Below are 10602 nucleotides of genomic sequence, written 5' to 3' on the forward strand. Positions count from 1 at the left end.
AGCACAATGCCTTCGCTCGAGAGAAAATCCCTTCCCAGAATTACTGGTATCGACAAGCCAGGCAGATAGACGAAGCGATGTCTCCGCTTTCTGCCGTCAAAACGCATCGTAAGACGCACTGCTCCCTTTGCCTTTGCCGCCCCAGCTGCTAAGCTTAACGGGGTTTCGGCCGGTCTGACACGGATGTTACCTATCCGGCAGGCCTCGTACACCTCGTCACCGACCAGTGACAGCGTTGAGCCCGTGTCTACGAGTGCAGAGTAGCATCGACCCGCTAACTGCACTAGCATAAAAGGGCTTGAGCGCGGAACGACTCCCTGAGCTCTACAGGCGAGCGGGACAAAGGCCTCCCCGTCGCCGGCGCGGGAGTTCTTTTCCTGACTAGCGCCTTGACAACCATGAAATTCTCCCGCTGACGGTGAAAGGTCGGTGCCACCAGACATCACCGCCAGCGCCTGGCGTTTCCCTGCATACGCCTAGCTTGGCATTCGCGTGCCACGTGGCCGGGCTGGTTGCAATTCCAGCAAAGCCGGTCATTCACCCGCCGCGTGGACGGAGGACCCCTCGTTCCACGAAGCGGTTGGGGACGGTTCTCCCCTTTCTCCGCGCATTCCTGACGCTCGCTCGGCGCGTGGCCTGTGAGGCCGGCACGACGCCGCTGCTCGAATGCGTACGGGTCAAGCGCGCGAGGGACAACAGGCGGTTCCGCCTGATTTTCCACGGCCATTACCTCGGCGCGCCGAGCCCTCATCGCGCATTCTCGGCCTCCATCCCATGCGCATCCCGGTTCTAGCGATTCGGCCGGCCTGGGGGGCGGCCGGTAGCGCAGTTCGGCGAGTAAATCCGCCTGCACGGTCTTGGCCTCCTGCGCTAGGGCCTCGAGGTTTGTAAAACTGCGGCCCCGCAGATACGGCTTGAAGCGTGGATGGCACTGCCTGATCACACGCGCAACCTGATCTCGGTCGGTTGCCATCGGATCTGCCCTCTTGTACAGCTCCTGCATTGCGCGTACGTATTCGAGGAGGCTTTCCTCTGGGTGTTGGGTGCGCAACGCGAGCTCATCCAGCATCCGGCGCTCATAATCAGGCGGCAAGAACTCGGCGCGGAAACGATCTTTGAAGTCCGCCATCGACTGGAAAGTCGGCTGGCAGCGCCTCCATCGCGCCGCGCTCTCGACGAGTGCTACAGGCAGGACCTGCCCTAGCACTACGTCATCTGGGGCGCCCAGAGCCGTCTGGTAGTCCTCGAGTTGTTGTAAAAACTCGTGGACTGATTTCGCGCCCGTGTACCCGGAAAAGGAGGGGACCTCCATATTTATCCGCGGGCGCGATGCTGTCGCCGATGCTACCGATGCTGCGGCCTGGTTGGCGCCAGCCACCGAACCGAGCTGACGGGCTAATGCGGCAAACATCTCAGTCACATGCCCCATTACGGCCGCCGCGTCGGCCGTCTCACTACCGGCTGCCCCGCCATCCAAAGCCGTGGCTGAAACATCCTTTCTGGGAGGCATAGTTCGCGCTAACTGTCCGGCCGCACCGGCTAACTGCTCATGGCAACAAGAACATTCACATACACAACAATCTATCTACAAACACGCGGAAATACACAACACAAAACGCCCGAAAACTACATAAATAATACAAAACCCCTAACAAATTTACAAGACTACACAAGTCGCTACCCCGCGAACATTCCGCCTGACCCGCTCCTTAACCCTATCGGTCCGGCGTGGCCCTGAACAAAGAGGGCCTGCCACGAGTCTGGCTGCACATCCCAAAATCGGCAGAGAAATCGTCCACAAGGTGTTAATTAAAGCCGCACGCTGGGCGCCATTATTTGTGGGCAATTCCTCTGCGCGGGGGCGCACAGGCAGTCACTCGAGGCAGGACTTTGTACAAAGGGTTTATTCTCACATCAGGGGGGCCGGTCGTCGTCGTGGCAGCTGGGTCAGGTGGTCCTTTCGGCAGGGCTGGTCCAAGAGCAAGAGACCGCGAGCCTCTCCGGTCTCGCCTTATAAAGGCTTTCTCCCAGCCTCTCTCCCCCCGCCCCACCACTCGGGAAGAAGGGGTCCGAGACTACCCACGGTGAGCGGCGCGAGATTTGACTTGCCCGCGAGCAGACCCTACACACTTCAACCTCTTGCTTCAACATCATATACCATTCGGCCTCCCCCGTGGTAATACTACGCTGTTGCGCCGCCTGTGGCTGGGAGTGGCGTTCACAAACGCCTATTCCCATCTCATCGCAATGGCAGACTCTCCAGCGTGTGACCAGTGCGGTTGTGATGAAACGATCGGACGCCTCCTCTGTGACTGCCCTCGTTTTACCGCTTGTACTCACGTCCTCTAACAGAGTCCAACGTTCTGGGACCTTGGACACAACCTTCCTCACAAAGGAAAGCGGTGAAAGTGCTCCTGAGATTCTTAAGGGACTCGGGGTTGTATTCCCGTCTATAATCTTTAAGTTTTCAGTGCGCGCCCTCTGTCCCCGTGACACAGTGGTCGCTGGACACTTAGAAAACTCATTTCATTGCTGCTCTTTTTCCTTTTTTCCCCTTTGTTCCCCTCCCCAAGTGTAGGGTAGCCAACTGGGCATCGCCTGGTTAACCTCCCTGCCTTTCCATCCTTTTCTCTCTCTCTCACTACTGCCGCAGACTACTGTGTAAAATATCAGTGGATACAAGTTCGCTGTGGAATTCTGGCCAACGAAAAAGCAGATGAAGCGGCTCGCAAAGGTCTTCGGCATGACAGCCACAAGAGAATTTTCTTTAAGATATCAGATGCGCACCAAATGGCTAAAAGATATGTCTGTGAAGAAAACAATTGAATCTGGAGCTCTCCATCACATCATTACTCATTTCTTCAGTCAGTAGAACCACATTTGAGGTCTAGACTACCATTCAGTCTTTATCGCCACCTGGAAACTGTTTATCGTCGATTTCGTGTGAACGCCGTGTTTATAAACGTCTTACGGTACCGTTTAGGACAAGTGAACAACCCACATTGCGACAGCCGCGGCTAAATCGAAACAGTGCGGCATATTCTGTTTAAATGCGCAGCGTGATTCGACCAGCATGCGTTCTAACATCGCATGAAGTCGCTGCCCCAAGTGCCTCTTACACTATACTGTGATTTGGTCCCTTATCCTGGCATACGCAGCAGAAAGGTGCAGCGGTGTTTTATTTGCCTATTTCGACGGCGTTGGTCTACTCGACTAACACTTCCTTGCATCTCACCACTATGCACTTTTCACGCAGTGAGCTTTCTCAGCCCCTTTGTAGGACACTCTACTATTTAACAACTTCTAACATTAGTCGTTGAAGCACCTCAGCCCAAATTTAACGCCCATGTTTTATTATTTTTTATTTATTTTCCTTTATCAATATCTGCACCTCTCTCCTTCCGTCTTTCTCTACCCAATTCCCTTTCCCACGCAGAGACGCAAGTGAGCGACTTGAAAAATTCTCTGCTTTTCATTAAAAGGTCTCCCTCTCCCCCCCCCCCCCTCTCTCTCTCTCTGTGCTTCACGACTAGCAATGCACAAATAGAATTGCCATATATGTGTAAATCGAAGACAAGACTGTATCATTAAAATGGCATGACGTGCGATCACTTGTTTTGGTTAGGATGCGGGATGCTTCACAGTCAGTACTGCGCCGACCTCTGCCTCTTCAGGTTCACATGAGTGAAGCTTCCAATAATTATCCCCTTTCGCGGATACTTTATTTTTGTAGGTCCATCAAAGCATCCCTTTCCTGGAGCAATGTTCGTTTTTCACTGCATTGAACACCGGACGAGAAACAAAGCTTACAAGACATGGAAACTAGACAACGCAATGGCGGATACAACTTAGAAATGACGCATGTTCCGAGGTATTGAGAGACAGAGAGAGCAAACTGTACTGCTGTGATAAAAGAGGCTGGTGCTGGTGAGAAAGCGCTGAAGAATCAAGACCTCGTGGATACTGCACGAGTATCGCGTGGTCCAACCTATCTGTCAAACTTTTAGCGTGATCCCGAACGAATTCGAGCAGTTGCTGGCGGGGAACTTGAAGCCCCATCCCAGACACAAACGAGAAAACACGGCGGGGCGCGGGATATACCGGCCCAGCTGGGCGCACCGTAGTCTTTGCTGGTGTTTGAGCAAGAGGCCCACGAAGAAGAAGCGAGCAAGAGGCGCGCACGCACGCATGGAGCCCGTGGCTCGGGCTGAACAATGGGACCGCCTGCAGCCGCCACCAGGTTTCTCGAACATAACGTGGTGGGCTTTCGGATGGTCGGTGTCTGCGTGGCCTGCCGTCTCCCTCATCCGCGGCCGTAGCAAAAGTCCTGAGGAACCATGAGCAGCGGAGCCAGGGAGCTGCCCGCGCGCAGCGTTTCCTCGGCGCAGTGCCTCATTCGCGAGGGCTACACCGTCGGAAGGACGATCGGCGAGGGCTCCTACTGCCGGGTCAAGTAAGCCTCGCGCGCGCGCACCCGCCGGGGGCCACCCGACCCGGGGCCCCCCTGTCAGCCGGCACCGGCCGGTTGCCCGGCTGCTGTGCTTAGATGCCACACCCCTCCGCAACCGTGCGAGGCAATTTCCCTGGGTCTTTCTTGCGGAACCGGCAGTGTGTCTCGGAGTTCGCTGGAATTTTGGGGAGCTTTACGCCATACAGGGTTAGGGCCGAGGATGCACCGCTTCTGGCCGCGATGTCCTGTACCCCAGCGCTACTGCATTCCTTTATACCATTGTTACGGTCGGTCTTGTCGGCAGCCTAGTGCAATGATTATGCAGTAACGGTATTAGGATTCACCAACGAATTTAATTCTGATTTTCGACTTCTGAGCCGGGAGTACCGCGCTGTGATTGCCCTTGACGGTTGTTGGCTCCGAGTAGAAGGCGTAGGGTGGACTTAGCCCTTACGGTTGTTTGGCTTTGCGGTGCTAACGACTTGGTGCTCGCATCCACACCATTTGGCATTTCGTAACCATGGAACGGCACGAATAAAAAAAGAGGGAGGGAGGACGAATAGAATTTTGGGCAGGCATGATGCCTCTGTGGCTTTAGTGTGGCCCGGTATTTTCGTTGGGTCCCGACAAAATTTGTGGTGGCGGCCGCCACCCCTTGCCTCCCCCTTGGCGGCGTCACTGTTCGTGACGGACCATGAGCAGTTGCGCTAGGTAGTTGTGAAACCTAACGTAACCTAAACTGCTGCCTTGCGTAGCATATGCCTTTTCGTAAGGAGTGCGGTCTAGGCAAAGTGTCTACGCTGTGCGTCGGCATGTACCTGTGTGGCTTCCCTATGATTTGCGAATCCGTTTTGGATCACACAGCGCACGCAAGAATTGCGTTACCTTGTTGCTGCTTAGAGTAATTAACGCATAACCCTGCGATTATCTACCTCGTCTGCCTTGAACTGCGCGGAGGACTCCTATTTACCGTAAATGGCTTAAGGCCATCCATTTCCAACTATTTCCTTCAAACGTCACTACATCCTCGTGTATGCAGTTTGAACAGTTTCGCAGCCCGAGTATGCGTGCGCGGGCAGCGTAGTATTCATGATAATCTCACGAGGTAAAAGAGGTGTCACGCTCAGATAAAAACAAAAGATAACACGTAGATTTTAAGCCTGCGGTGCTTTAGTTTCTTTATTTTTAGAACCAAGGCGGGGCTTTTCTTGCATAAAAGACAGCATCATTTCTCGCATTTGTACCAACCGCGTCACACTTAGAACAAACTTCACTCCTCTATCTCGGATGCTGCGAGCACAATCCAGACTATCTCGTATTCATATGTGCTGGCTTCCTTCAGCTTACACAACAACGTTCTCAGAGCTCCTCGCGCAGTTCTCAAAAGAAGCTAGAGCCTCTTATAAAAATGGTCTATATACAGTCTATAGACTTCTTACAAACTCTATTGACTTCCTATAGATAGTTTTGTCTATTCATAGTCTATAGACAAAAGTCTACTAAAAGTGTATGGCCATAAATCTACCGATTGCCTATAGACTGTTCTTTAAATTTGTCGATAGTCTATAGACTTTATAGACAGATGTCCATGGACAGTCTATAGACTGTCTAAAAACTTTTTTAAGGGGACTCGCCGTGCAGAATGGAAGTATCTCGTTTCGCTGACGTTTCAGCACGTAAGCACGGCACCCTATCATATGTGCACAGCTTCAGCAGACAGAAAACAAGCTGTGTGTAAATGCACATCTAAGGTGCACGCTAGAATGAGCGGTCCTCACGTGAACACATGCATGGAAAAAAGTTTGCGCAATGCAGTTGAATGAAAAAAAAAATCGCTGCGTTGGTTAGTACTGTCAGCCGGTATTTGTTCCAGGACATGAAACGTGTATGTCCCATCATGGTTCCAGGCTTTCGTAGTGAACTTGTTTGCATGACCTAGAGGAAATAATTTTTTTTTTTTTCAGGCGAACCCGAATCCCGCAAACATTTATTCGTGACTATACGCCTCAGAGCTAAAACAAAATGTTCTTATCGCGAGTACATGTCGCAAGGATAAGTATGATGAAAGAAAGTACGATAATACAGAAACCAAAACAATTACGCATAATTAGCCAAATACTATAAAGGCACCACAGAAATCGCACTAAAGGTTACCTCGTACAATATGTTGAAATACCTGACTTAACGTGAACGATGTCATGCATATATATCGACAACTACGTTCACGCACTTAGCGCGCGTATGTTCTTCGATGTGTGAACTCTGTACTGTGTGTTCTACTAAAGTGCCCAAGCTTCAGTCTGTCGGGTTAGGAGCAGATGAGGTGTAGCGGATGATGCTTGCCCTGTGAATGCACCCAGAAAATGCAGCCTTCGTTTAGACTCGACATTAAACTCGAACGTGCGCGGCGCTGCCAAACGCAGAGAGATATCGAAGGGCCAGGAGCGGTACGCGGTCAAAATCATCGCCAAGAACCAGACGTCGTCAGACTTTGTGAACCGGTTCCTCCCGCGCGAGCTGGACATCCTGCCGCGCATCGAGCACCCGAACATCGTCAAGGTCTACCGCATCCTGCAGGCGCGCGAAAAGGTCTTCATCATCATGGAGCTGGCAGAGCACGGCGACCTTCTGGACCACATCCGGGTGAGCAAAGCGCACCTGGGATTTTTGAATAGATCGGGAGAGAAAAGCACAGCTTCAGCTCAGCTAGCCTGCGCATCTGGTATTTTGTTGCCTGTCAGCTCCAAGCCACCACTGACCACCCGGACTCTGCCGATACTGCCCACAAATTTTTGTCTACGGTACATTTGACCTCGTAGATTTGACCTAGAGATGAGCTGCTTACGTGGTCTCGATTGTGTAGACCGCAGAGAGTCGACATGCCGTTCCTTGCATTGCGGCTGTCCTGCAGCAATACAGTTGAACATCGTTATAGCGAAGCTGCAGGGGCCCGGGGATTACTTCGTTATAACCGTAGCTTCGCGATATAGCCCGTGTTGACCGAGCTTCCAAGGGAAATCGTCATTCCTTCGTTATATCCAATATTTCGTTATAACGAGGTTCGACACATTACAGTCGCCAAGCAGACAGAGTAGCAGCACTAATGGCACTGTTCGGTGGGAGTCACAGTACTGAAAGCATCAACCGTGACGCTGCTTCCTCGTGCGCTGCGAAAATGCTCCCGCGTACGCTTCTGCATCGGCAACGCTGCTGCTCGCGCAAGCAGGGCAGGACCTCGAGTAGGCTGCTTCAAGAGGCGAGCACCCATGGTACAGCTGAAAGATCCTTAGACGAGACCACGATTTCACTTTCTGACGCACTCAGTCCTCATGGGTGTGGGGTATAACGAGGCTTACGCGCGGGTGCCACGCGCAGAACCACGGCCGCATCAACGAGGACAGGGCTCGGCGCTACTTCGGCCAGCTGGCCAGCGCGCTCAACTACCTGCACGGCAAGAACATCGCCCACCGGGACCTCAAGTGCGAGAACGTGCTCCTCAAGGACGAGAACACGGTCAAGCTGACCGACTTCGGCTTCAGCCGCTTCTGTCGTGAGTGCCTTCGTGTGGTATAGAGGCACCTGCTTGCAGCTTCCCGAGTGCGCGCGCTTCGCCGCTTGTCGCAAACAAACGCTGTCTATAACGCTTTCTGAAAGCTGCTATCCACCTCTATCGGAGCTCCAGCTGGCACTCTGGCTGCAACGAGCGGTAGAAGCCTGCGAGCTCAAACGTACGACAATTATCGATACATAGACGCTGTGGATTCGGAGGATTTAATTACGCTCTGATATGGACTACTACCCTCTAAACATCTACAGTGTGTCCAGGTGGCATATATGCTTCTTCTAACAGGCGACAAACATAAGGTAGCGAAAACCGTACCCATTGCTGCTAACACTCTTCACCGAGTGCTTTTCGTAAGAACGTCATCCATATCACTGTAGCTCCGCGCAACCTTGTCCCTCCAGTCTCCCCGTATACAGACAAGGCAGACCCGTAGTCCAATGTTCCGCCGCTCATCCTCCGCAGATGACCCGAGCGGAAAGCGCGTGCTGAGCTCGACGTACTGCGGCAGCGCGGCGTACGCGTCCCCGGAGGTGCTGCAGGGCATCCCGTACAACCCCAAAATGTACGACGTGTGGTCGCTGGGCTGCATCCTCTTCATCATGGTGACGGGAACCATGCCCTTCGACGACACCAACATCAAGACGCAGATACGGCTGCAGATGCACCGCGACGTCCGCTTCCCGCCAAACTACTCCATCAGCTCGTCCTGCAAGAGCCTCATCCGCCACATGCTCGAGCCCGACATCGTCAAGCGCGCCACGCTCAAGCAGGTGTTGCGCCACGCCTGGCTCGAGGAGGGCGTCGCCGTCGGCTCGTAAGGGGGTTAAAGAAATGCCTCAAACCCACCCCGCCCGCTTTTTTTTTTTTTCCTCGAGAGGCAATTAGTTAACTCAAAAAGTGCGCGTCACACGAGACAATCGGGACACAAGGCCGGCGGCGCAGAGGCGCCGGCATCGACGCTAAATTCCCGCCCGCCACCGCAGACGCCGACAAGTACCACCAAATAAAGCCCACACACGTAAAAAAAAAAATGAAAGCAGTTCTTGCTTGTTTTCAATTTTTTGCTTTTTAAGGGATCCGAAGAGGCGGTGTCACGCAAAACTACAGATCACGAGATTGGCAATGTCCTCACTAGTGAGGATTTATGGTCACATGACCACTGGAAACGGGCACACCTACGGTTTGCAGGCAGTCTCAGAAACGCAATAGGAAGCGGCAACAGACTTGAGTCTCCTCTGAGAGCTGTGTGGATAGCAGCCGCCGTCAGCCGTAAAGGGAATCTGAACCAGAGAAATGTCGCAGTCTTAACCGCTGCTTCTGGAGCGGTTTGTTATACAAGAACACCGTAGATTCATTGTGAAAGCAGAGTATCAGTATTGCATATACGCACCATCACAGCCAGGTCTGCATAGTGCACAGAAAGAGGTGCTACCTGCTCTTAATTGCTCACTCCTAGCTCTAACCATTAATGCAAGTTTCCTTTTAACTTTCTTTAATGTCCTTGTGCTAGGCTATTTTATTAAGGGAGAACAGACAGCTCTTCCCAAATCTCTAGTACTGCTAGCATTTGTCAGGTAGGGTACACTACAGCAGTGTGCCATTGATCGCAGCTTTCACTGTACTCAGCGGGTAGCTTGACATAGCTTGCACTTTTGATTTACATTGGTGCTGCTGAAGTGCACAAATGGAAAAATGTGCCCAGGTGATGTGCATTAATCTGGATTATGATAGTGTTTCAGTGCATAATGGTGATCCAGGGTGCTCTATGGAACAGTGCAAAGCAACAGAACCTGCAGTGACACCTTTCAATATTTCATTCGCTGATGAATTCCCTTGCAGGCTTTAACTTTGAAATGAGTTACTCTACATGATTGAAAATAAATGCTTTTTCTCGCTTCTTTATGCTTATTTCGTTTTTTTTTTTCTGTGCTTCTGTCACAACAGTGCAGCATTCATCGCGGCATTTGCTGTACTCAACCGGACACACAGAGAGGATAGTTTGTTGAAGCTGCCATCAGCTTGTGAAAAAAGGCAAATTTTTGAACATTAAATGCTTGCATGCATACATGTGTGCCAATAGCCACAAACAGTCTGAGCTACGTGTAGCAATAGACCGCTTTGTGCGCACAATAACAGCAGACTATGCAGTCAGTCCCAGATGTGCGTAATGCAGATGTGTCCAGAGAATATGCTATTCCAGAGAGTTACAGACCTTTTTTTTAATAACTCCTTGCTAGGTGAATGTTCCACCTCATTCCATTGCTCCTTTTTTGGAGTGGTGGAAATTTGAAACTTTTAAAGCAGCATTCCTGCCGCATCTGCTTTATGCGCAAACGAGACTGTTCACTAACAAACGCACAAATGAGCAAAGCAGACATTTGGGCTAGTTGGTGTGAATTCATGGTGGAAAAAACAGCGCAAACTAAGACAGAAAACACAGAAAAGAGGGGAGACACTACAAGCGCTGACTCGCAACTAAGGTTTATTAGAACACGCCTTGCACGTAATCTGTTATGACGTACGCAGTCGTGGGTGGTTATTGTATATATTCTGTTCTGTTCTTTCTAATAAACCTTAGTTGCGAGTC

General features: G+C 51.7%; 1 protein-coding gene across 1 annotated transcript; it reads left to right on the forward strand.

Moving 5' to 3' along the window:
- The first annotated feature begins 4337 nt into the window (after positions 1–4337).
- LOC149364307 (testis-specific serine/threonine-protein kinase 1-like) lies at positions 4338–8833 on the forward strand. Its single transcript, XM_089570073.1, has 4 exons — positions 4338–4453; positions 6874–7093; positions 7826–8000; positions 8478–8833. The coding sequence occupies exons 1-4, from the start codon at positions 4338–4340 to the stop codon at positions 8831–8833; spliced, it is 867 nt and encodes a 288-aa protein (XP_089426199.1).
- The last annotated feature ends 1769 nt before the right edge of the window (positions 8834–10602 follow it).

The sequence above is a fragment of the Amblyomma mixtum genome, chromosome 2 (genome assembly GCF_055824585.1).
Source record: "Amblyomma mixtum isolate Tamu chromosome 2, ASM5582458v1, whole genome shotgun sequence".
Lineage (NCBI taxonomy): Eukaryota > Metazoa > Arthropoda > Arachnida > Ixodida > Ixodidae > Amblyomma > Amblyomma mixtum.